This window comes from Papio anubis, chromosome 7 (assembly GCF_008728515.1).
Source record: "Papio anubis isolate 15944 chromosome 7, Panubis1.0, whole genome shotgun sequence".
In the NCBI taxonomy this organism is placed as follows: domain Eukaryota; kingdom Metazoa; phylum Chordata; class Mammalia; order Primates; family Cercopithecidae; genus Papio; species Papio anubis.
The window spans coordinates 10,465,805-10,492,929 of NC_044982.1; the positions used below are offsets into that span (position 1 = coordinate 10,465,805).

The following is a 27,125-nucleotide window of genomic DNA, read 5'->3' on the forward strand; positions in this document are numbered from 1 at the left end:
GTCGTCAAGAACGCTCATTTCTCCTGAGACCAGAGTGAAAAGTCCAGCTTTCTTGTAATTGTCCCTAAACCTACACGTGAGCTTCCTAACCAGCTTTTTAAGTTTCTCTACCACAGAGGGTGTCATTGACACAATTTTTCTCTTTTTTTTTTTTTTTTTTTTTTTTGCAGTGTACAAAGTGAGGAGAAAACCTCTCTGGGCCTAGAGGTGAGTGAGCCCCCTTCTGGGACCTTTGCCACTCTATCTGCACAGGGAGGCTGCCTTGGGAAGGTGTGGGGGTGGGGGTCGTTCCTGTGCAATAAGATTTCCTAAGGAAGAAAGAAAAGTGTGCCCTTCTTTCTGGTTTTTACTTGGAAGCTTCCTTGTTTGCCAGGACCTCAGATGCTGATTTTTGAGAATTTAAGGAAGTGGCTTGGGCAGAAGCACTTTCACGCTGCAGGAGAATGCACGGTATCCACACTGAGTGTAAAGGACGGGTGACTGAGCAGCCTGCCAATCTTGCATCCACCTTCAAGATGCCTGGACATTCTCCCCAGGGCAGCTTCTCAGCAACCTCCTCAAGGAAGTGCTTAGTTGGGGCAGAGAGAGCAGTGAGCTGAGCAGTGAGAGAGAGCAGTGAGCTGAAACAGAAAGGACACATCTTCCTGTCCCAACTCCTCCATGAACGTGCCTGGTGACCACAGGCAAATCACCCCCATCTCTGACCCATGCATTGAATAATTCAGTGGACATGAATCTTGTTCATCTTTAAAATTCCACGATTCCTCAGAGAAGAAAGAGCATCCTCACGTGGGTGGCCTGAAGAGTCCACTGCCTGGCAGATCCAGCTCTTAAAGACATCCTCTCCCATCCTCTCCCCTCCTCTTCTTAAAAAGAAGAGAAAGTCCAGCCAGGAGATACAAACCACTAACAACACTCCCAGAAACTCTACCCTATGACCAGTAACCTCCCATCCCTGGGTCTCCGGATGCACTTGGGTCTCGGAAGGGACCGGGTGTCTCGTGACAAAGGTGCCATTTCAAAGTCAAATTAGGAACATCCAATGGCCCTACTAGGTGGCCAAGGGACTGAATGTTAAACCAGAATTGGGTCGGGAACACTGAAGTCCTGAGGGTCGCTCCTGCCCCAGCACCCCACACCCTAGGTTCGATAAGTTTGCATAAAAACAAGACACACGAGTGATTATTTACCACCAGCAAGCGACCATCAAACCGTGCCTATGTTTTAAACCTAACTAGCTGTTCCATCTAGTCTCCTGTTCCTGGAATGTAGTTTCAAGGATCCCCAATCTGCCCTCCGAAGGCCTTGCCCCATCATGCCTCTAGGGGTGGGAGACCCATACTTCCATGTCTTCTGACTCAGCTTGACCACAACGTGGGATATTTGAAATCAGGGCTGCTGGGTGGGAATTCCAGAAGGATGGCTGCTGCCTCTGGTCAAAACTCCTGGTTCTAGAACATGAGAGCAGCCAAAGGCCAACAGCAAGTCAGAGCTACGTGCCAAGCCTCACCCCATGGTGGTGGAGGGTGCGCCGTCCTCAGAAGGTGAAGGCGTACACCACACCCACCACCACGATGTTCCCCAGCGTGGCTATGATGGCAATCCATAGCAAGACCGCGTCGTTGGAGGACCGAGGAGGATCTTCCGGCTGGCCCTGGCCGTTGGCAGCTGCGTGGACATTGGCAGAGGAGTTAAACAGGGAGTATTCGGTGCTGAAGTCCTCGTTGGGCGAGTCCATGAAAGCTCCTCCCATCATGGGCAGCTGCAAAGAAGGAGAGAGAGAGACAATTATCCAGGGCCATGGGAGCTTGGGTAGATGTGCCCTCCGAAAGGGAAGTGGCCTGGCCAAACAGCCCCACATGAAGCTACAACTTCTACTGCACCTGCAAAACAGGGCTTTGCTTTCATGGTTTTATAATTGATGGTGCATATGGTAATCTATAAAAAATTAATGTTCACAGCAGCCTGTTGAGGCAGACGTTGTCATGCCCACGCTACTATGAAAGCATCAAGGAACTCACCCAACAGCTAGCTGGTGACTCACTAGGACTCACAGCAACCCCTCCAGCCATTCCCCTCCCCCAATGCCAGGCTCCTCCGTGACAATATGGGTTGTAAATACCTTCATTCCTCTTCTAATTTTAAAAATAATATATGCTCAGCATAGAACACTAAGAAAACACAAAACAGGATAAAAAAACGAGAATCATGATCCCACCACATAATCACTGCTAACATTTTGATGGTTTTTATTTCCAATCTTTTTTCCTCTGTGTGTGTGTGTACGTGAGAGAGAGAGAGAGGGAGCGAGTGAAAACACATTTAAATGTGTTTTTTAATCCATGTTTCAAAATGACCATCAAAATTCCATTTTAACAGTTGTGTATTATTCTATCACGAACATAAGCCAAAATGTAACCACTGCCCTAGAGTTGGAGATTTAGCAATTTCCACTTTTCCTATGAAAAATAATGCACCGATCAACATCCTTGTACATCCTTTAGCATGTACCTGCATCCTTGTACACACATTGTTATTTATTAGGGCAGACTCCCAGACACACAATTTCTGAGTCGATGAGTATGAACACTGTATACCTGCCGGTGGATAGGAACAAATGCCCCAGAAGAGTGACCCTAATTCCCACCGCCTGCGCCGCACACCACTGCACACGGGATGCCAGAATGTTTGCATTCATGGATCAGAACTTCCCATCTCTGTTTTTAAAGGTTCTCTGCTGCTCAGACTTCAGGTGGGAAGTGAGGTGCTCCAAGGGAGGGGGTGATCCTGGACACAGCAGTGAAGAGGAGGCCCCTCCCTGCCCCAGCCCAGGAGGCCCACATCCAGGCTTCCCAGGCCCTCTCCAGAGGCAGAATGTGCATCTGCATTCCCGGGCTGGCACTGACACCTATTTGGCCCATAATCAATGTTTCTTTTGAAGGGAACCTGAGTGAATGAACACGACACAGTGATGCCTGCGTTGGATGCACAGTTACCAAGCACTGCATGAAACAGTATTCTGCGTGGAGCTCCTGCTATGGTCAGGGGCGGTGCTAGAGATATTAAAATACTCTCAATCATTCAACTATCCTGGCGGAGGCTACTACTGCAGCCCCATTTTACAGATAGATAAGCAGAGGTCAAGGACATAGCACTAATCTGTGGTGGTGTCAGGGTTGAGTGCCAGGAGTGTCCGACTATGAGCCCAGGTACTCCCTGCTCCGCATGCAGCCCCATGGGCTTCAGGGTCAGGCTCCTGGAACATGAGAGGCACACGGGTGCCTGGGCAGCTGCTGCTCAGAAGCTCTCTGGCCTGCTTTGAGTCTCGGTGGCCTCTTCTTAAAGGATGACCATTACCAGGTCACCAGGTGGCCCTTGAGTATCTGCTTCTGATGGGCTCCTGCCAGGAGGCACTCGGCACCTATATTCCTAACATGGTGCTGTCCTTGAGGGGATGGAGCAAGGCAGTTGTGGACCTTGACAGTGCAGTGACTAGAAGGGACTGTTGTGGGGCTCAGGGCAAGCCAGGCGCAATTTCCGAGTGGGGGCTGCAGGTTACCATGCTGTGTTCACCCCTCGAGGGGTACATTTTTATATAAGTACTTCTTATATGTATAACATATTCTATTAATATATTTAAGTGAAATATAATGACCAATGCAAACAAGAATATTACAACAGCTTTTTTAGGCTAAAAATACAATTATAAGTGGAAACAAAAGAATTGCAGGTCAGATGGGGTGCGGGTGAATCAGACACATGCCAGCCTAATGGGCGGCTTCCCCTTCCCCAGGTGACATCGTCAGTGCCTTTGCCCAGCCTGTCCACAACAGAAGGCCTCCCAGGCTAAGGTAAAGTCACCAACATTTGCTGGTGGCCTCTTGGGAAGCAGGTTCAGTGTAGGAAGCTGTGCTTTCTTCCTCTTCGGTGTGACGAGGGCTGCGGGGGCTTGTTCTGCCCCCACGTCCCCCCATGACCCCTGCCAGATTCCCCGGAATTAACCAGAGTTCCCGTCCCTTCCCACTCATTGCTTCTTGTCTCTCCTCCCTCACCAGGCCCATGCTGCTGGGTGCTTAGACAGATGGCTTCCTGGACTCCACGCATGGGATCTGATCCACTCTTCCACCCCATGGAGCTCTCTGGGCATATGTCCCGTCTCTCTCCTCTCTTTAGAGCAAATATGAATGAGATGAGTATTTTCATCCAAATTACTGGGGAAAGAGGGAGGGAATCTGGACAGATCCTTTTGTAGGACTCCCGCACCTCCCGTGCCCTTGAGCACCTGCTTCCGATGAGCTCCTGCCAGGAGGCACTCGGCACCTGTATTCCAAACTCTCCTGCCAAACAGGTCAGAGTGATGCCCTCCAGCCTCTGCACCCCTCACTTCTCTGCCTCCCTGCAGGTATTTATTTAATACCTTTGCATGTCAGTTTCCTGTTGCTGCTGTGACTAATTACCACAAGCACAGTGGCTGAAAACAGCACTAATTTATCATACAGTTTCAGAGACCTCACTAGACTAAAATCGAAGCGTTGGCAGAGCTGCACTCCTTCTGGAGGCTCTAGGGGACAATCTGTTTTCTCCTCTTTCCCAGCTTCTAGAGGCCGCCCACATTCCTGGGCTCATGACTGGGCTCATGGCCCCTTCCTCCATCTTCAAAGCCAGCCGTGTAGCATCTTCCAATCTCTCTCTCTCATCTTCCAATCTCTCTTTCTCATCTTCCAGCCTCACTCTTATAAGGGCCCTTGTGATGACACTGAGCTCCCCTGGCTAATCCAGGCCACTCCTACCATCTCAAAATCCTTAACTTAATCACACCTGCAAAGTCCCTTTGGCCATGAACGGTAACCCGTCCACAGGTTCTAGGGGTTAGGATGTGGACATCCTTGGTGGGGGCATCATTCTGCCGACCACACCCCGGACTTCTGTTCCAGAAAGGAGTCAGGATGGTGTGCATAACTGGATGTCCACTTCCCATTAGACAGAGAACTCCTGAAGGCAAGGATATGGTCTACTCATCACAAACTCCCTCAGCCCCATCCTTAACATACAAAAAAAGTGACAAGTAAAAGCATGCGGAATTAATGAATATGAAATCAGCAGGAGGGTTCCCCACAGGTGGTACTTCATAAACCCCAATCCTGGAGCTCCCAGACGTGGGGCAGGCCTCATGGGGAGTCCCCTTTGCCCTGCACCTGTGGTGGGAGCTCAGAACTGCCAGAGAGGATGGTCAGTGTTGGATGGATTCTGCTGTCTCGGAGCGTGGGAAACGAGGGTGGGTTCTGGTGTCAGAAAGGCTCGGGGTGAATCCACATACGGTGGGGCTTGGGTGAGTTACTTACCGACTTGCCTCAATTTCCCTTCTGTAAGTGATGAAGAGAATGCAGTCCAACCAGCGAGACTGTTGCAAGCAATGAATAAGATCATGTATAAGAAAGCATGGCCCCAAACAGTTACACAACAATTACCAACCAGTATTCCTTCCCTCTGTCGTCCTTGTAGGAGAGTATTACATGCATCTCTTATCCAGCTGCTTAAGCTAAAGTGAGGAAATCAGGAACACGGCATTTCTAGTCATGTGCTTTTTGTGTGATCGATAACTAGATACTCATTTTTAGTTGTCAGCAGATGGCCGCCCGTGCCCCCACCGTATGCTGAGACAGGCGGCTGAGAGGTGCTCCAAAGCCGGTCAGCCCTGTTGCTCCATCCGTCTCAAGTTTGTTGGTTTTATTTTGTTTTGATATTTTTTTCTTTGTAAAATAGGTTCTAAATGGAAAGTGCTGAGTTAGACATAAAAACAACTTCAACCATCCTGGCTAACACAGTGAAACCCCACCTCTACTAAAAATACAAAAAATTAACCAGGCATGGTGGTGGGCGCCTGTAGTCCCAGCTACTCCGGAGGCTGAGGCAGGAGAATGGCGTAAATCCAGGAGGCGGAGCTTGCAGTGAGCTGAGATCGCGCCACTGCACTCCAGCCTGACTCCAGAGCGAGACTCTGTCTCAAAAAAATAAAAATAAAAATAAAAAAATAACTTCAAACAGCAGAATTCCATGACTCGAAAACAAAAAGTCAGTCTCAATTCCAACACTTGGAAGTTACGAAAATTTGATGAGGATCTGGCTTGTGGTCAGCACAAGGGGTGTTGGCTGAGGTCATCCTGGAAGCAGGTGGTGAGAGAATGTCACTCTCAAAGCCCGCCCGACCAGCTCCAGTCTACTTTTAGCCACTTTTAAAGATGGCCTTTTGGTGGTACGCCACTGCTGGAAACGAGCAGCTGGGCTTTCTCACACCAGTGGGCAGGGGTGGCCACCAGCCTTCAGAGAATGGGACTCTTGGATGAGGTTTTGACTCAGATTTGGGGGTGTGATCCTAACCTTAAACCCTAGAAAAGCTACTGTGCAGAAGAGAGAGTGGCTTAAGGGGGCAGAACTAGAAAACTAGTCTCCTGTTGCTGAGTTAGACGCTGGCAACCAGGACAACACGAGGTGACCTGGGGGGCGATGGTGGCCTTGATTCCCTATCGGAGGAGATATTCATGTCAAGATTAAAAACAAACAAACAACAACAACAAAAAAACATTTGTTGGCCGGGTACGGTGACTCATGCCTGCAATCCCAGCACTTTGGGAGGCCAAGGTGGGAGGATTGCTTGAGGCTACGAGTTCAAGATCAGTCTGGCTAACGTAGTGAGACTCCATCTCTACAAAACATAAAAAAAATTAGCGGGGTGTGGTGGTGTACACTTATGGTCCCAGCTACTAGGGAGGTTGATGTGGGAGGATCACCTGAGCCCAGGACATCGTGGCTGTAGTGAGGTATGATGGCACCACTGCACTCCAGTCTGGGCACCAGCAAGACTCTGTCTCAAAAAAAAAAAAAAAGAAAACAGAAACACTTGTTGGCTTGTCGAAGAAAGAAGGCTGTATTTTTCTGCCTACACTTTTCAGAAGGCAGGGATCTTCCACAGTATCACAGTATCCCCAATACCTAGACTAGAGCAGACACTCAAAAAATATTTGGTGAATGAATGAATCCTAGGAGCGTCAGTCAAGAATCCTGAGGGCATGATAAGATTTAGCCCCAGGGCCAACATTGCCTCCTGGTGTGATCTAGGCCCACTTCTTAACCTCTCTGAGGCAGAGGGTTCTCAGTTAAAAACAGGGAAAATAATAAAGACAGCTCATAGAAGGGGGCTGCTGGGAGGTTCTTAACACTGGATGAAAAATGCTTTCTAGGGGAAAAAGGCAAGTCACAAAATAAACTCATTCTTGAAATCAAAAACATGCATGCATAATATTACCATGTACTATGCATGGATTTATACAAATGTTAGTAAAAGTACCAACTTGGATTGAGAAGCCAGACTTGATCGTGGCTGCCTCTGGGAAAGGGGAAGATGGGACAAAGGAGACCGATTTCATCTGCAGTCGTTTCTTATGAGGAAAGACAAGGCAGACATGATGAAATATTATAAATGGCCTATTCTGGTCAGTGGGTATATGAGTGTCTGCTATAGTTTGGTATTTTTGAACTTCCTAAAATTAAGAGCAGTGCTTCGAGCATTGGAGTGCACCGCGCGTGATGGTTACAATCGACTGTGGCTGTGGGATTAAGCACTCTCTGAATTCAGGAGGGTGCCCCAGGCTCGGAGTCCCTGCCCTGCAGTGTTGGGGCACCATGTGGCATGTGGTGGCTGAGTGTGATGTGGGGTGTTCCAGGTGGTCCGGGCCATTGTGGACAATGGGATGACACCCCCCAGGGGCCTCAGAGGGCCTTGCCTTCCCGACAGTCTCCATCCTGCTCCCAGAGCAGAGCTGCTCTAAGGAGTGGGGTGGCCTTTAGGTCTCCACCTGTTCCTGCTAAGGAGGTGACTGTTATATAAATCTCCCCTAAGCGCCACCTGTACAGAGAAAGGAATGGAAAATGCTTTCAGAAGGAAATCTTCAAAGCATGGTTATCAGAGGTGACCTTGGCAGGCCTTTCAGAGGACGGGTAAACACAAAACAACAGAAGTGTAATTGTGATGGCTTGTGATACGGGGGCCACCAAACCCTCCTCCCTTAGATGCAGTCTCAGTGCCCGGCTTGGCTTCGCCCGTCCTGTGGCATCCTGGCCCAGAACAGTTAGAATCTGATGCTCCTGGGCTGTGAATTTTAAAGTTAAATTTGTAGGGGGGTAAAGACAGCCATGTCCCCAGTGGGCTGTGCTGCTCCCATGCTGCTCTGGGTCTGGAGAGCCGAGATCTGGCCCTGCTCCAGCCCTGCCCTGTCTTGGAGCTTTACGTACTAGGGAGCAGCTTGGATGGGGTGATATCTAAGGTCAGAAGTCCCTGCCCAATACTAAGAAGGCTGAAGTCAGTTATAGACAGGCCTAAAGTGACAGCCTGTGTGGCAAATATTGCCACACAAAGCCTTCAATAAAATTCTCAAACAAAATATAAGATGCCCAGTTAAATTTGAATTTCAAATAAACAACACAATTTTTAGCATAAGTATATCCCACATATTAGCATAAGTGTATCCCACATGTTGCATGGCATATACTTATCCTAAATAATTATTTGTTGTTTATCTGACAATGAAATTTAGCTGTGCATCTTTTATTTGCTACATCTGACAACTCAATATGTGGCTAATCTAAAAAATAGCAGCAATTTCAGAATTTGTACAAGGGACCACGCCTTCAGTTTTGTCTCTTCAGAACACACCATCTGTGGCCCAGGCTCTCCGGGGGACCTAGCACATCAGAAAATTCCAGAGAAGCCTCCAGTTAGTGTACAAACATTATAAAGATAATTTCTCTCATCGCTAAATTCTCGCAGGCTCTCTGTGGTCTAAACATAAAGCCCGGATAGATTTGAATACCATCCATCCATCCTTTCGTCATTCATTCAACAAATACCGAAGGCCCACTGGCACCAGGAAGTGACAGACAGACATTAGGCACACCAAGGGTTACTCATGACCTCTGAAGGGCTCAACATTTTAAAAGAATATAGACTTAAACACACAGTCACAAAATAGTGTCATGTGCACTTTCACAGAGAGAGGAAAAAGGCGATGGGATTTTGATGGGGTGAAGACATTTCGGCTAGAAAGAAGCAACACAGGCCGGGATTCTTTACAAGAGCTGCAGAATCAGGCATGAGACTGAGCTCCCGCGTGATTCCTTTTTAGCTGTATGATGAGGGCAAATGACTAACCATCCCATGCCTCAGCTTCCTTATCTGTAAAATGAAGATAAGAGCAGGAACCACCTCCTAAGGTGCTGTGGGGTGACAGAAACTCACAGCACCCGGCTGTGTGTGTTCCATGCTTGTGAGCTGTCATTGTAAGTTTCATCTTTGCCGTGTGGCCCCGTGACTTCCAAGGCAAAGAGCTGGACCTGCTGTCTCAGGCTCTCTCTAGAGTGGGGTCTCTTTTGATTTTCTCCATTTTCCACTTTTGGGTCTGGTTTACTTTATGTGGATTCCACTGGGAACGTAAGAAAAGAAATGAAAGGCGCATGGCGAGGTACACGCTGATCCCCTCATAATGTCCTCTGATGGGGAGGGCTGAAGCCCCACAGAGCAGGAGGGTCAGCAAAGGATGGAAAGGCGCCTGAGTTTTCATTGCCCACTCATGGGCTCTTACAAATCAGCAGGAACTGCTGGGAGGCTGGGCTCTGAATGGCACAGTGGCCTCCTGACCTGGGACGGGCAGGACCGCAGGACCGTGAACAGGCAGTCAGGTCCTCCAGAAGGAATGGGTGGTACCTGAAGGGGCCCCAAGGGAGATGTAAGATCCTGGTGCCAGCCCAGTCTGCCTGCTGGACTAGGCCACTTCTATTGCTGGATCTGTTCCCTGTCTCAACACGAGAACTCCTGCCTGGGACCCACGGGACCATTATGAAACTAGGAGAATATGATAAAATGCTTGCAGTGCCGGCGCAGATAGAGTAAGCCCACTGCAGATTACAACTAAGAACCCCAGGCAGGCTCCAATAAGCAACGGCGAGGCCCCTGACAAGAAAGCCGCAGCAGCTGGCTCGGGGAGGGAAAATAAACCTGGAGAAAGACAGGCGTCATGAGCTTACTGGGGTTTTTGCCATTTTTATCTCCCAGGATTGAGCACAAAAGCTCTAGAAGAAACCCCCTCTCTCTAGACAGAAGACTGAGAAGCCAGGCTCCTGTGAGCTGGCAGTTTGAGGGGAATCCCTGATTTTTGCTTGTTTTCTCTTTTTTATCTCCTGGCCCTGCCTCACAAGGCAGTGTCAGTTGCTGAGCTGTGTTGCCACGGTCGCGACGGCAGCAGTGACAGTGACCTAAACACAAGAGAAAACCTTCCCACTGGCCAGAGGAACCCGGGGAAGGGCCTCATGTTCTGAAGAGTGTGGAGGGTTCCCTTGATCTCTTCCATTTTCTCTCACTGCTTTGCCTACAGGGTGCCCCGGCGGTGCAGACCGGTGTAGCAGCACAGGAGGATGCAGCAGGCAGAAACACCGGCTTTGCAGCCAGAGGTTTAGACAGAAAGGCTCCTGGGAGCTAGACAGTGTCAGGGGAACCCAGAGGGAGGAAGCTGGAGAACGGAATGCCCTAAGTTTGTTGTGTGAACCTCTACGCATTTTGGGCTCACCCCAAACTGCATGCACAAAAGAGATTCAAAGGAGCACAGTAAAGGCTCTGATAACTACGGTGCAAACCCCTGCCATGTCGAGACTAACCCTTGAGGGGTGCACTTGCAAGACACACCCAAGCGACATGCAACCACTGCTTATAGAAGGTGACAGAGAATTTTCAGACCAGACCCAACCTGCTAAAACAAAGCAATGCTCTAAAACTTTTAACAAGACATAGTATACTAGTTTGCTCTGGCTGCCATACAAAGTACTGCAGACTGGGTGGCTTAAACAACAGAGATTTACATCCTCACAGTCCTGGAGGTTGGATGTCCAAGATCGAGGCGTAGGTAGGGCTTGTTTATTCTGAGGCCTCTCTCCTTGGCTTGCAGGTGGCCGCCTTCTCCCTGTGTCTTCCCATGGTCTTCCCTCTGTGCATGTCTGTGTCCTAATTTCCCATTCTTATAAGGACTGCAATCATACTGAACTAGGGCATACCCTAGTGACCTCATTTTAACTTTTAAAGACCCTATCTCCAAATACACTCACGTCTAAGGTATTGGGAGTTAGGGCTTCAGCATGGGAATTGCGGGGGTGGGGCAGGGGGCAACAACTCAGCCCATAGCCGCCAGCATCTCACAACATAATATTCAAAACACCCAGAATCCAATCCAAATTATCACACCTCAGCACTTCTCTCTTGGTATAGGAAGAAATAGGAAATCAACAAGGACACAGAAGACCCGAATGCCACCATCAACCAACAGGATCTAACTGAAGTGTACTGAACCTTCCACCTGACAACAGAATGCACATTCTTCTCACGGGCACGTGAAATAGTCACCAGGACAGATCATATCCTGGGTCACAAAGCAAACCTTCACAAGTTTAAAGGAATCAAAATCCTATGAAATATGTCCTCTGATCATAATGGAATTAAACTAGGAGTCAATAACAGAAAGATATCGGGGAAATCTCCCAAAACTTGGAAGCTAAACCACACACTTCTAAATAATCCATGGGTCAAGAGGGAGGTCTCAAGGGAAACTCGCAAATATTCTGAACTGAATAAAAGTGAAAATACAAGTTATCAGCATGCATTGATGCAACTAAAGCAGTGCTTAGAGAAAAAATTACAGTACTAATTGTTTATATGAGAAAAGAAGAAAGGTCTCAATTCAATAATCTAAACCAATCTTGTCCAACCCACAGCCTACGGGCTGCACGCAGCCTAGGACAGAATGTGGCCCAACACAAATCCGTAAACTTTCTTAAAACATTACTAGATTTTCTTGCGTTTTTTTTTTTTTTCTTTTTCATCAGCTATCACTAGTGTTAGTGTATTTTATGTGTGGACCAAGGCAATTCTTCTTCCAATGTGGCCCAGAGAAGCCAAAATGTTGGACACCCCCGATCTAAACTATACCTTAAGAAATTAGGACGAGGGGAAAGTTGAATTAAACCCAAAGCATACAGAAGGCAGGCAACAATACAGATAAGAACAAAACTCAATAAAATTGAAAACAGAAACAATAGAGGAAAATCAATGACTCTAAAAAAGGGTTCTTTTAAAAGATCTATAACAATGATAAATACCTCTCGCCAGGCTGAGCAAGAAGGGAGAACACACAAATTATCGATATCAGAAATGGAAAAGGGATATTGCCACAGACATTACTGACAGCAAAAGGACAGACAATAAGGAATTACTGAGATGATTAAAAACAACTACATACCCATAGGTTTGACAATGTAGGTGAAATGAACCAATTCCTTAAAAAACACAAGCTACCAAAACTTACTCAAGGAAAAAAGATAAACCACATAGTCCTTTTAGCTATTAAATAAATTAAAATTTTAGTTTAAAATCTCCTGGGAAAAATCATCAAATGATTTTATTGAAGAATTTACCAAAAATATGAAGAAGAAAAATGCCAGTTGTAGACATTCTGTTCCAAAAAATAAGAGGAGGGAACATTTACCAACTCATTTTATGGAACACTTCCCAAATCATCTTAATGAGGCAGCATTACTCTGCTAACAAAATCAAAGACATTACAAAAGCAGAAAACTGTGGATCAATATCTCAATTGAACACAGACAAAAAGCAGTCAACGAGATATTGGCAAATTAAATCCAGCAATATATAAACAAGATAATGCAAAGCATTCAAATATTCAGCATTAAAAAAAATCAATCCATATAATTTATGCCACACTGACAGAACTACGAAGAAACAAAACAGTCATATCAGTAGATGCAGAAAAAACATTTGACAAAAGTAAACATCCACTCATGATTTAAAACACTTAGTAAAATAGAAATAGAAGGGAACTTCCTGGATCTGACAAAGAACATCTAGAAAACAAAACCAAACAACCTATAGCTAACATCACACCTAATGGTGAAAGACTGAAAGCTTCCCTCTACGATCTAGGGAATACGAGAGGATGTCTAACCTCACCACTCCCATTCAAAATCACACTGAAAGTTTTTGCTAGTACAATAAAGCAAGAAAAAGAAATAAAAGTCATATATACATAGATGCCTTATATATAAAGAAGACATAAAACTGTCTCTAATTGCAGAAGACATGATTGTCTATACAGAAAATCTCAAGGAATTTCCAAAACATCATATAACTAATAACTGAATTTTGAAAGATCAGAGAACACAAGGTCAATATTAAAAGATCAATTGTATTTCCACACTCAAGCAACAAACAATATGAACTTTAGCCAAAAAGCACTATTTACAACAACACCAAAAAATAAAATATTTAGCCTAGATCTAACAAATACGTGCAGGATCCGAATGCTTCATGAAAGCAGCATACTGATGAAACAGCAAAGAAGATCTAAATAAATGGAGAGAAATACTATGGTCATGAAATCAAAGACTCCATATTGTTAAGATGTGAATTCTCCTCAAATTGATGTAGAACCTCAATGCCATTCCAATGAAGGTCCCAGCAGGAATGTTTGTTGATGCCAACAAGCTGATTCAAACATTTATTTGCAAAGGCAAAGGACTAAGCATAATCAAAACAATTTTGAGAAAGAAAACAAATTTGGTGAGCTCATGCTACCGTATTTCAAGACTTATAATAAAGCTACAGTTATCAAGACAGTGTAGTGTTAGCAAAAGGATGGATACACACATTAAATAGAAGCTCCAGAAATGAGATGCACATAATATGGCCAATTAATTTTTGAAAAAATTGCAAAGGCAATTCAATGGAAAAAGGATAGTCTTTTCAACAAATGATACTGGAACAAGTGGACATCAATATGCAACAATATATAGAGAGATAGATATGTGAACTTGGAACCCAATCTCTTACACAAAAATTACAAAACAGCTGCAGCAATAAAACAAAACTCATGCCTCATACCAAAAACTCAAAATGAATCTTAGACCTAAATGAAATCATAAAACTATAACACCTTTAGGAAAATACGTAAGAGAAAAATGCCTGTAACCTTGTGTTAGGCAGAGTTATTAGCTCCAACATCAAAAGCATAATCCATACAAGAAAATACTGCAAACTGGATCTTATTAAAATTATAAAAGTTTTCTCCATGAAAAACACCATCAAGAGAATGAAAAGACAAGCCACAGGCTGGAAGAAAATATTTACAAATCATCTATCTGACAAAAAAAAAACTTATAAGTAGAATATATAAAGAACACTGAAACCAGTGTCCCCACATGTGTCCATGTGTTTTCATCGTTCAGCTCCCACTTATAAGTGAGAACATTCAGTGCTTGGTTTTCTGTTTCTGTGTTAGTTTGGTGAGGATAACAGCTTCCAGCTCCAACCTTGTTCTTGCAAAGGACACGATCTCATTCCTTTTTATGCCTGTGTAGTATTCCATGGCATATATGTACCACATTTTCTTTGTCTAGTCTATCATCAATGGGCATTTGGATTGATTGCATGTCTTTGCTATTGTGAATAGTGCTGCAATGAACATATGCATGCATGTATCTTTACAATAGTATAATTTATTATATATTCCTTTGGGTATAGCCCCAATAATGGGATTGCTGGGTCAAATGGTATTTTTGCTTCTAGATCTTTGAGGAAGTGCCACACTGTCTTCCACAATGGTTGAGCTAATTTACACTCCCACCAACAGTACAAAAGCATTATTTTTCTTTACAAACTTCCCAGCATCTGTTGTTTCTTGACTTTTTAATAATCACCGTTCTGACTGGTGTGAGATGGTATCTCATTGTGGTTTTGATTTGCATTTCTCTAATGATCAGTGATGTTGAATTTTTTTTCATAGGTTTCTTGGCCACATGAATGTCTCCTTTTGAGAAGTATCTGTTCATGTCCTTTGCCCACTTTTTAATGGGGTTGGAAAACAACCCACTTTTAAAAATAGGTAAAAGATCTGAACAGCTAAATAGGAAATATATCCCTGAACAAGAGATACATACACAGAGGGCAAATAAACACTTGTAAAGGTGCTCATCATCATTAATTAGGGAAATGTAAATTAAAACAACCATGAGATAACACTACACATCTACCACAATGGCTAAACTTAAAAAAAAAAAAAAAAAAAAACCTTCGTGTTACTAATTTCTGATGAGAAAGTAGGGCAACCGGAACTCTTCTACCTTGCTATGGGAAGCAATTATGCAGCCATTTAAAGAAAACAGTTAAGCCAGTTCTTACAAAGTTAAACATATGTTTATCATATGACCCAGAAATCCCACTTCTACATATTTACCCAAGAGGAATAAAAACTGATGTTCACCAAAAACCTGTGTGCAAATGTTTACAATAGCTTTATTCATAACTGCCCCACACTGGAAACAATGCAAGTGTCTTTCAACTGGTAAATGGGTGAACTGTCTACATTCACCCAATAGAATTCCACTTGACAATAAAAATGAAGAAGTTATTGATGTCCACAATGACATGGGTGAATCTCAAATGCATTAGGTTACCTGAATGAAGCTATATGGGAAAAGCCATTTAGATGGTATTCTGGATGATGCAAAAAACAATGGGGTGGACAACAGCAGAGACAGGGGTGTGTGCAGTAGGGGGTGGTTGGCTGCAAGAGACAGCAGGAGGAGATATTTTGGGGCGATAGAAAGTTCTAAATTTTGATTGTGGTCATGGTCACAGGGTTCTGTGCATCTGTTACCAGTTAGAGAACCATATCATCCCCTCCACCAAAACAATCTTCTGGTATGCATATTAGCAAGTAAATCAAAAGCACACCTGGGAAGGAGACTGCGGCATTTGCTCTGAGCCAGGCGCTGTGGCAAGCCCAGCGTTCGCCATTCCATGCAGTCCTCAGGGCCCCTGGGAGGTGGTGGTGGCCTTCCAACTGCACAGTCTCTCAGCTGAGGCCCCAGCGCCCAGGGTCAGGCTGGACCCCAAACCACATCTGCCTCCATGTCCCAAGCTCTTTCTACAGCGCCAAGATTTTACTGAATGTATGACAAAGGTGCTTGGCAAATCGAGACTCAGTGGACCTCGGCCCACAGCCGAGATCCCTGTGGCGTTTCGACAGGCCTGCAGAGGGCCTGCAGAACATGTGACAGCTTTCCTGAGGAAGTGCTCAGAAGGAAGTCTCCAGCAGCGTGGCACGGCTCTCCAGGTCCCAGGCCTTTCCATTCACATCTCCCACCTTAACCCTGATGTCCATTCCGACCTGGGGGCTCTCTTGAGCCCTGCATGATCAGCGTGGAGTCTGAGTCAGAGACAACTGCAAAGAGAGCTTCTCCCTTCACACCAGGTCTCCCTTCACCTCTCTGTGAGGCCACATTCACATGGCTCTCCCAGGCATGCCCTGGAGCTGAGGCTCAAGGTGGTTGATTTCAGCAAAAGTCCTTTGTGATGAAGGCCCAGGGCTGGACAGGCACAAGGAGACATCCCCCAGCCCTGGCAGAGCACCCTGTGTGCCCCACCTCCCTGTAGCTCTCCACACTCCCCATGGGGCTGGTCTCCTGCTGAGACATCTGGGGCTGTCACTCACCACAGACCAGGGCCCAGCTTCCCAAGGTTGAGCGGCACCATCCCTCAGGGTGGCAAAAGGCTGGGTCCACAGGCTGCCACCTGAACCCCTTCAGGAGAGAGGGCTGGGACTGTGGCAAGCTGGTCAAAGACTGGGGATCCCCAGGGGGAAGTGTGTGTGTTCATGGCTTAATTGGGGTGACAGCAGTAGCAATGATGACAATCAGAACACTTGAGTTTATGCCACCAAATCCAGGGAAGGTAGAGAAGAGACAGGGGCTTGCTTGCATTTCACTATAGGAGAAAGACCCCTGGTGATGAAGCCTTGAAGGGAGACATGGGCCACAGAGGGAGAGTGAAAAGACTGTGTTCCCACCCAAATCTCATCTTGAATCGTAGCTCCCTAAATCCCCACGTGTTGTGGAAGGGACCTGGTGGGAGGTAATTGGATTACCGGGGCAGTTACCCCCATGCTGTTGTTCTCGTGATAGTGAGTGAGTTCTCACACAATCTGATGGCTTTATAAAGAGGCTTTCCCCTCTCTTGCTCAGCACTTCTTCTTGCCATCATGTGAAGAAAAATGTGTTTGCTTCCCTTTCTGCCATGATTGTAAGTTTCCTGAGGCCTCCCCAGCCATGTGGAACTATGAGTCAATTAAATCTCTTTCCTTCATAAATTACCCAGTCTCAGGTATGTCTTTATTTGCATCATGATAATGGACTAATACAAACCTCATTGGATGTTGCTTCCCCTTCTCAGCACATCACCGAAGGCTCAGAGTGAGCTCAGCTGTCTCTGCAAATGGCAGACAATGATCAATGACCTTCACAGTGCGGCAGTCATTAACTCACAGTGGTTTAGCTGCCTTTCAGAGACCCTACCACCCTAGGGATGAAGAAACTAAGGTGATATAGGTGCACCCCACGAGGATGCAGGGCATGCAGCTACTCCCCTGCACACCTTCCATCGGAATCTTCAGAACTGCCAGTGACTCTGGTGGGGTAATTTCTATCCATGCCTTTAACAAAAGGGGATGCAGAAACTGCCCCTAGAAAGGGTTAAGTGATTTGCCCAAGGTTAGTCCCTCAGCTAGCAAGGAGTAGAAGGGGTCAGTGCAGTGTGTGTGTGTGTGTGTGTGTGTGTGTGAGAGAGAGAGAGAGAGACAGAGAGAGAGAGAGAGAGAGACTTCATGTACACTGGTGAATGAACCTTTGCAATCCAGTTCAAATCAGAATCTGGGTTTCCTGGGACATGCCTCAAGTATCTCCTCCTCCCTGAGGACTTGCATTTCTACAAACCTGGCTTCAGTTTTATCTGCCATGGGCTTCCTCAAGGAGAGAGAAAAGGAGAGATCTTTAGATGGTGCAGAAGAAGAATGAGGCAGCGATAGGTAACCGGCTCCAGAAAAGGCAGGCTGGGCTGAGGTCAGCTCCAGTGATCCAAGGGAAGGATGGCTACCTGGCTCATGACACACTGAGGTAGGCAATCAATTATTTAAAAAGTAAACAACCAGGTAAAGAACGTAGGACTCTAGGCACCTAGACTTAATTACCAAGGAAAAGGGACAATTCCAAGGGGCACAACTTGAGTGCCCTCCACAGTGGAAAACCCTCATTTGTCCACAGAGTTCCTACATTACAGGCTCTTGGTTTAGCCCTGGCTACAAATGGAGGTGAGGTCTGGGGGTGCATTTCAGTAAATCTGCCTGGCTTAGTACAAAAGTCAACCCCTCTTCCTGGGGCAGGGCTCTCCGCTGTGGAATATTAAGTGGAAGCAGGACAATAGCATGCTCTGTGAATTTCCTCCCAGGGGTCTTTGGAAGGCCCTGGAAGAAATGCTAACGAGCACAGGCTTGAAGACTTCTCCTTAGTGAGATGTCTGTGCCAAGAGCATCAAAACAAACTTCCAGGCTGTAAAAATAAAGGTTGATTGGTGTTTGCTGGGAAGAAGGGATCTCAAAGTAGAAAGCCATCCTCTCTAAAATAATACATATTGAGGTCCTTCAAAACTTAATAAAAAAGCAGGATTTTGTGGCGTGCAATTCCACATCATCAAGGCCCTCAACACCATTACATGAGTAACTCATGGAGGTCCCTGGTCAGATGTCAGCCTCTGAGTCCTGGGCCCTTGAAGCCAGTGCAGGAGGCTGAAGCCTTCGAAAGCTGCCTGTCTGCCCAGGCTGACTGTGCCAGCTCCAGACTGGGCTGCCTGTTGTACAGCTTCATGCACACCCCGTGCCTGCCCTGGCTAATCACGGTGTGTCTCACAGTGAGGTGGAGGTGGTGTCTTCCCACCACACAGGTATTATAACTGAGACTTTGACAGTTTAAATATTTCCAGAGAACCAGAAACTAAATTCAAACTGCCTGAGTATCATGGTATACTCTGCAATATTCCAGGATTATAGAAATCAATAGTCTCTATCAAACCTGTATTAGACCAGGTTCTCCAGAGAAACAGAAACAGAACCAATATGTATATATATGAACAGAAACAGAACTAATAACATATATATATACACACACACATACATACATATATGAAGAGATTATGAGGAATTGGCTTACGCAATTATGGAGACTGAGAAACCCCACCATCTGTCACCAGCAAGTTGGAGACCCAGGGAAGCTGGTGGCATAATTCAGTCTTAAATCCAAAGGCCTGAGAACCAGAGGAGCTAGGGTGGTAAAACCCAGTCCAAGAGCAGAAGGCCAATGTCTCAGCTGAAGCAGGCAGGCAGGAGATAAAAGGGGCGAATTCCTCTTTCCTTCTCCCTCAGTGGACTGGTTGATGCCACCCACATTGGGGAGGATCATCTGCTTTACTGGGTCCACGGATTCAAACGCTAACCTCATCCAGAAACACTGTCATGGACACACCCAATCTGGGCATCCCAGGGTGCAGCCAAGTTGACACCTTAAATGAACCATCACAGTCCCCTGGTGCTCAGCACAGCGCCTGGAGCACAGCACGTGCTAAAGGTGACAAGAGCTAATGGGAAGAATTTTGCACAGAAGCCAGGTACATAGGCTTTTGCTGATGAATGTGGCCAAGCTTTTCTCCCGGGGGTACTAAGCGGCTGCTGCTCTCTATGTGGTCCGTGTGCTCATCCTGATGGAGGTGGAAATAGAGAGCTCCAAAGAGTCCCTGCTTTGGTCACATCTGGAAGTGAGAAATTCTTTTCTACTCCCTGTAGAGGTTATCAGTGGGTGGGGTCTGCCTCTTTCTACAGACAGGGGGCTGAAGGCTGGAATCAGTGCCCACGCATCTACAGTGAGTGTCTGCTGGACGGGGCACGGAGCACCCCGCCTAAGATCACTCACATCACACACCTGGGAATGGCGTCCAGGCCTCCTCCGATCCCCAAATCCCAAAGGCTTTCTCGTTAACTTGCCCAGCCCTGCAACACGTTGGGGTGACATCCTGCAGAGAATTGGCCTCCGAATCTGGCTGTTTTGCTGAAAAAACATAATCTGCCCTTTCATTAAGCTTTCCAGTGCACAGGGAGCTCCCAAGCCTTTCTGTGCTGCTCGCCCATGCAGGCTGCAGTTAAGGGCAAGATTTGCTACTGGATATCAGTACTTGCCACTCTCCTTGGCTAATGTTTCTATGCTGGAGAGTCTTCAATTTACAATGAGGTGGATGAAATAAAAATGAAAGCTAATATTTATTGAGAGCCTGCTCTGTGCCAGGTATGGGCTGAGCACATTACAGGCATGATTGGGTTTTATTATCGCAACCCTATGAGGTGGGTACTATTGTCACCCTTGTTTGACAGGCGAGGACACAGGCACACATGGCAAAGAAGACAGAACCCTCTTTGGAACCCCTGTAAGTGGTCACCTGCATGTCCTTACATTGCGCAGGACAAAGAGGGCTGCTTTCTTCCCTCAAAGAGCATCTAAGCTGGTGGAAGGTAAAAGGGCACACCTACGGCACTCCAAATGTGACCAGGCACAATGACACTGGGACCTAAGCTGAGTGATGCAAATTTTTTTTTTTTTTTTAAATACAGAGTTTCACTCTTGTTGCCCAGGCTGGAATGCAGTGGTCTGATCTCCACTCACAGCAACCTCCGACTCCTCGGTTCAAGCGATTCTCCTGCCTCAGCCTCCCAAGTAACTGGGATTACAGGCGCCCACCACCGCGCCCAGCTAATTTTGTATTTTTAGTAGAGATAGGGTTTCTCCATGTTGGTCAGGCTGGACTCAAATGCCCGACCTGAGGTGATCGGCCCGCCTCGGCCTCCCAAAGTGCATGCTAATTTTTAGAGCAGTGTTCATGTTTGTTGCGGTGACTCCCTTGTAAGCACTTTACCGCTGTGCTATCTTTCTGGTTCAGCGGAAGCTTTCAAAAGGGGTCCCACCCAGAGCCCAAGGATGGCAATGGGTTCAGATCCAGTTCCCCGCACTGGCCACACTGGCTGTCCTATCTCCCCACGAACTGATGTGTCAAGTGTGCTCACGTGGCCGCCTTGCTGCTGGCGCGACTGACTTTGACGGAAGTGCTGGCCTGCCTCTTCGCTGCCTGCGGGTCCCTCTGTCTATGCTCACTTCCTCTCCTGAGCCCCTTCTGGGCGCCCCAGCACCTGGGCAGGGAGGAGCAGTATCTTTCGAGTAACAGCTGCTCCGGGACTGGCTGTTGTAACTTTGTGGTGTCCCCTTATTTTCACAACAGCTCAGGATGAGATGGAGGATTGGAGCTCAGAGAGGGACGTTCATTTCCCTGAGCTGGCACAGCTCGTATGTAAGTGATCAGGAATCAAACTCCAGATCTACCAACTCCTAACCCTCCTCACTCCAGGCTGAATTAACAGCTTTCTCTACTGGGAGAGAAACAGCTTTCTCTCCCAGTAGAGAAAGGAATAAATACTAATTTATTCCTAGAACTGACAAAATATTCATTACATTATATTATATTTATTATATTGCATGTATTATAGTACATTACATTATATTACTTTACAATATATTATGTTATGTTACATTACCTTATAGTTAGATGTGTACTTATGTTACATTATAGTTAGCTGTGTACTTATCTATTTTTCTTAGGGACTGTGAGCACTTATAGGATATGAGTTGAGTCTAACTTCTCTTTGAATCCCAGTGCCTAGCACATCTACTGACATAGAGCAGATGCTAAAAATATTTTTTATTAAAAAAAAGTGTACCCAATCAATAGCTGTGCATTGAGCTACTTGGTATAATATATACATGGCGGAGGAGATGGCTGTATTTTCTGTGTGTCCGACATGTAGGACCCAAGGAAATAAGGATATTTTTGGAAAGCCTGAGAGCATTTCAGAATTAAGAGGAAAAAGCAAATTCACCTCTTCTGAAAGTGTTGCCATAGTACCTCAGCACAACGCAGGGGGAGAAAACGCTGTCTCATCAGAGTACATCATCTCAGATTAGCAATAATGGAGGAAGCACTTGCCCTGGGGGGACAGAAAGGCTCAGATGGTGTGGTCCAGGGCCCTGGGAACCTTGTCCTCCATATGCATCCCATGGTCCATGGTAAGAACTCAGGGGACTGGGACAAGCCCCAGAGCCACAGCTTGCATTCAGAGGAGGCTGGCTAAGAACCTTAAGAAGAAGCAGCCAAGGCCAGTTTGAGATGCCTCACCTCCCTGGCTGTACCTGAGGAGCTCCTCCACCTGGCTGTGGCTTCCTGAGGTGGGGATAGCGGGGAGGAGTCTGTGCCTCTGTTTGTTCAGCTATGAGAAGTTCAGGCCACTCTTACTGGATCTCAGCAGTCAAGCAAAGCAAGAGGATGGGGAGTTTAAAAATTTTCCCTTAGGGAATAGCTGGCAAAGATTGCTATAAATTAGTATTTATTCTACCCCAATTAACTCGATGGCATCTTTCAGGTGATTCAGCAGTGTCATTGGAACCAAATGGATGTCCCCTGTGTGGGCCAGCAGCCTCCTAATCAGATTAAATTCCTTTCCGCTGTGGAGAATAAAGTATCAGGGCCTTAGGAGGATGGGTGGGGAATTTGTTTGTTCCATTGTTATCTCGTTCATTGGCTAAACAGACATTTTACTGGGCACCTACGACATGCCAGGGAGTCAGGTTGGAAGCCAGAGGTACCAAGAGAAAAACTATGTAATCCCTATTTTGGAGGAAGAGAGAGAGAACGGGAAAGTGGTGGTGGGTGATGAAGGCTGAGAAGAGAAGACAAAAGGAATGAAAGTGAAATTGAGCATCATTCTCCATCAGTGAGCACGTGTATCCTGGAGTGAAGCGGGGGCTGGGGCAATGGCAAGTCCAGCGTGTTTACCTCCCTGAGTGGATCCTTTTGGTTTATTTTTAAACATCTTCTCCTCTATATGGCAAAATTGTCTTCAGTCGTAATCACAGCATGAAACAACAGCAACAAAAGGCCAGATTCTCCACTGGAGGTGCACATCGGAATCTCCAGGAGAACATTCTAAAATGCTACAGTCTCCTCCAACCAATGTAGCTCTCAGGGGAACTCACTGCACCCTCCTCCCCAGGGGCACCTGTATGAGCAGAAGAGGAAGGCACAGAGGTGGCCATCCTGTGCCAACATAATCCGGCTCAGGACTCTGCAGCCTCAAAGTTATTTCAGTACACCCAGCTGGGTCAGAAGCCAGAGAAAACTCCCCCCACCACTACACATGATGTTCAGGAAGTCACGTCAAAACCCCCGACCTGTGTACGGGAGGAAGAGTGCACACTAGGTTAGGAAGAAAACAGGGCCAGAAAAGCTAAGGGAGGTGGCACCATGTGTGTGCACAATCCCTGCCAACCAACAAGCCTGTTCAACAGAGCTGGCCTGAACAGAATCCCAGCATGGAAAATGCAAAATGCCAGGAAAGCAAATTAAGACTAGGATGTGACTTTTTTCTTTTTTAATTTTTTTAAATTTGATTTTTCCATAAGTTATTGGGGTACAGGTGGTTTATGGTTACATGGGTAAGTTCTTTAGTGGTGATTTGTGAGATTCTGGTGCACTCATCACCTGAGTCGTATACACTGCACCACATTTGTAGTCTTTTATGCCCCCTTCTACTCTTCCCCCAAGTCCCCAAAGTCCATTGTATCATTCTTATGCCTTTGCACCCTCATGGCTTAGCTCCCACATATCAGTGAGAACATAGGATGTTTGGTTTTCCATTCCTGAGTTACTTCATTTAGAATAGTAGTCTCTAGTCTCATCCAGGTCATTGCAAATGCTATTAATTCATTCCTTTTTATGGCTTCCTAGTATTCCATCTCATATATATATACACACACACACATATATATATATGTATACCATAGTTTCTTTATCCACTTGATAATTGGTGGGCCTTTGGGTCGGTTCCATGATTTTGCAATTGCAAATTGTGCTGCTATAAACATGTGTGTGCAAGTATCTTTTTCTCATATGACTTCTTTTCCTCTGGGTAGTTACCCAGTAGAGGGATTGCTGGATCAAATGGTAGTTCTACTTTTATTTCTTTAAGGAATCTCCACACTGTTTTCCATAGCGGCTGTACTAGTTCACATTCCCATCAGCACTGCAGAAGTGGTCCCTGTTCACCGTGTCCATGCCAACATCTACTATTTTTGATTTTTTGATTATGGTCATTCTTGCAGGAATAAGGTGGTATCGCATTGTGGTTGTGATTTGCATTTCCCTGATCATTAGTGATGTTGAGCATTTTTTCATATGTTTGTTGGTCATTTGTATGTCTTCTTTTGAGAACTGTCTATTCATGTCCTTAGCTCACTTTTTGACGGGATTGTTTTTTTCTTACTGATTTGTTTGAGTTCGTTGTAGATTCTGGGTATTAGTCCTTTGTCAGATGTGTAGATTGTGAAGATCTTCTTTCCCTTTGAGGGTTGTCCGTTTACTCTGCTGACGGTTCCTTTTGCCGTGCAAAAGCTCCTTAGTTTAATTAGGTCCCAGCTATTTATCTTCATTTTTACTGCATTTGCTTTTGGGTTCTTGGTCATGAAATCCTTGCCTAAGCCAATGTAGGGACATGACTTTTGTTGTTCCTCAAAAGGACGCCACATGGCTGGGCATGGTGGCTCACCCCTGTAATCCCAGCATTTTGGAAGGCTGAGGCAGGTGGATCACCTGAGGTCAGGAGTTCAAGACCAACGTGGCCAACATGGTGAAAACCTGGCTTTATTAAAAATACATAAATTAGCCAAGAGTGGTGGTATTTGCCTGTAGTCTCAACTACTAGGGAGGCTGAGGCGGGAGAATCACTTGAACCCAGGAGGCAGACGTAACAGTGAGTCAAGATTGTACCACTGCACTCCAGCCTGGGTGACAGAAGAGACTCCGTTTCAAAAAAACAAAACAAACAAGCAAACAAAAAGGATGCCGATGCCACAGTACTGTTCCTTGGGTGGACAGCACTTTTCGAGAGGTCAGTTCTTATAAGGAACCTCCTTCCTATTCACCCTCTGTTTCTGAGGGGACGGCAGCTTGGACAGGAGCAAGGAGGCCTGAGACTCACCCCAGCTGCAAGTCAATGGCTGCTTCACAGCTCCCTGGCCTCTGCTTACCCAGCTTTCAAACAGACATGATGATCCCTGCCTCATCCACCTCCCAAACTCTTTAAAAGCATCAGATGAAAATAAACATTTTCTGTGATAAAGGTACTGATACCCACTCTTTTTGTGACTCTGGGCAGAAAGGGTCTGTGGTATCTCTTTGATCCTCAGTGTTTTGCACATAGCAGGCACTCAATAAATGCTCAGTGGCTTGTTTGGGCAACATCAAGTCTATATTATGCTCCATAAGTAACCTGTCTGTTGGAGAGAAAATCATCTCAGAAACAAGATTGGATTCGTCCTGAGAGTATGTAAGGGCACTCCGAAGGCCGAGAAAGAATGTACCTGGCAGCCCAGGAGAGAAGACAGCACTTTAATCCGCTGTTGAAAAACCTGAGTCCAGTTGCCGAAATGTTTGGCAAAGGGATCTGGGCCACTCTCTAGGGGTTCTGATACGGACGCAGCTCAGAGTGGTGGAATTGAGGGGGTTGTAAGCGTTAGCATCCGTGAGAAGGGAGCTAGACAGGAGGACTTTTTCTTAAGAGGCAGAAAATGTCTCCTTTCCAATTGAAACAGACAGTGCTGGTGTTTCAAATTATTCACATAAAGACACATGTGGAGGGCTGCGATCCCCATGTCAGCTTTTGCAAAAGGCAGGGGAGATATAAAGTAGATTAATGAAAGGAAAACACGAAGATCCATTGGTCCTTTTTGCTTTCTTTCTTGCTTAATGGGGAACATTTAGAGCTGGTGATGCTCATCTCATGGTTGAGGGGGAAAGAGGACTGGGGGTTCAGGCCAGGGTGCAAAGTCAGGCTCTGTCTCCAACTGGTAATATAGCCACACATCCACTCCTTCACTACAAGCCCATTTCACTCCAGTGGGCAGACTGTGGAAGGTTCAGAGATGACATATGTACATAGCAGGGACACAATCCATGGAGCGACTTGCTGGAGAAAAGCCATGAGCAGATAAGAAAAGCTGCCTGCAAGGGCTTTTGACTTCAACCTGTACCAAAGGACCAGACCAGCTGGATACAGGGTTTATCCTCAGGAAGTTTGATTAACTCCTCGTTAAGGGGGAATGTGGTGACTTAGATAGAGACAAAGTATTAGAATAATGGTTCTGTTGAGCATTTGTAAGAAAGTTGTGGAATTATGCTGAGATGTTTATTTATTTATTTATGTATCGATTTATTTATTTTTAGAAAGAGGGTCTTACTCTACCACCCAGGCTGTATGCAGTTGTGTGATCTTGGCTCACTGTAGCCTCGAAATCCTGGGCTCGAGCAATCCTCCCGCCTCAGCCTCTCAAGTAGCTGACACTACAGGCATGCACCACCACACCCAGCTAACTTTATTTTTTGTAGAGACCAGCCCTGGCTGGTCTCCGACTCCTGGCCTCAAGCCATCCTCCTGCCTCAGCTTCTCAAAGTGTTGAGATTACAGGTGTGAGCCACTGCGCCCACCCTGAGATGTTTATTTCTTTAAATATTGCCCACCCCAAAGCACATGATGGCTAATTAGTGCTACTTAAAAGAAAACACAGTAAGTTAAATCCACACACAATCAGAACCCCCGTGAATCATATCTGCCACTGCAGACGTTCATCACACACAGCTCTAGCTCTGGCAGTGGGCTCTCCAGGCAGCCACATTTGCTGTTTGTCACACACACAGGTAGCTCCTTAAATGAACCTATGAACTAAAATGAGGGGTGTGACTACACATGCCCAGTGGCAACAGATAACACCAACCCCAGCTACTCCAACAGGGAGAAGGTGCAGGAACAAAGAGCTGGGCCATCCGCACCCCTGTCTGACTTGGCTACCATGGAGCTGTGTGACTGTGGACTAATCCCTCACCCTCTCTGGGCCTTATCGTTCTTATCTCTAAATGTGGGTAATGAAAATATTTCCCTCCTTGAGGTGCTGTGAAGGCTTCTTGAGCTGACAGAAGAAAAGCCCTGAGAATGAGACCCAGTGCATGGTTCTAGGCACAGAGCCTAGCACCAGGGAAATGG

At 46.1% G+C, this 27,125-nt stretch overlaps 1 protein-coding gene across 6 annotated transcripts in view; it reads right to left on the reverse strand.

Moving 5' to 3' along the window:
* Positions 1-1,173: 1,173 nt before the first annotated feature.
* C7H14orf132 (chromosome 7 C14orf132 homolog) overlaps positions 1,174-27,125 on the reverse strand; it is a 41,542-nt gene continuing 15,590 nt past the window's right edge. For 3 of the 6 annotated variants that reach the window (XM_009212207.3, XM_031667866.1, XM_009212208.4), the window contains one exon: positions 1,174-1,762. In XM_009212207.3, coding sequence (XP_009210471.1) covers positions 1,538-1,762 — 225 coding nt within the window. In that variant the 3' untranslated portion in view covers positions 1,174-1,537. Of the gene's footprint in view, positions 1,763-5,342; positions 5,871-17,313; positions 17,378-27,125 lie in introns of those variants that run through there. The other 3 variants (XM_017961512.3, XM_031667867.1, XM_017961513.3) reach the window with 2 other exon arrangements.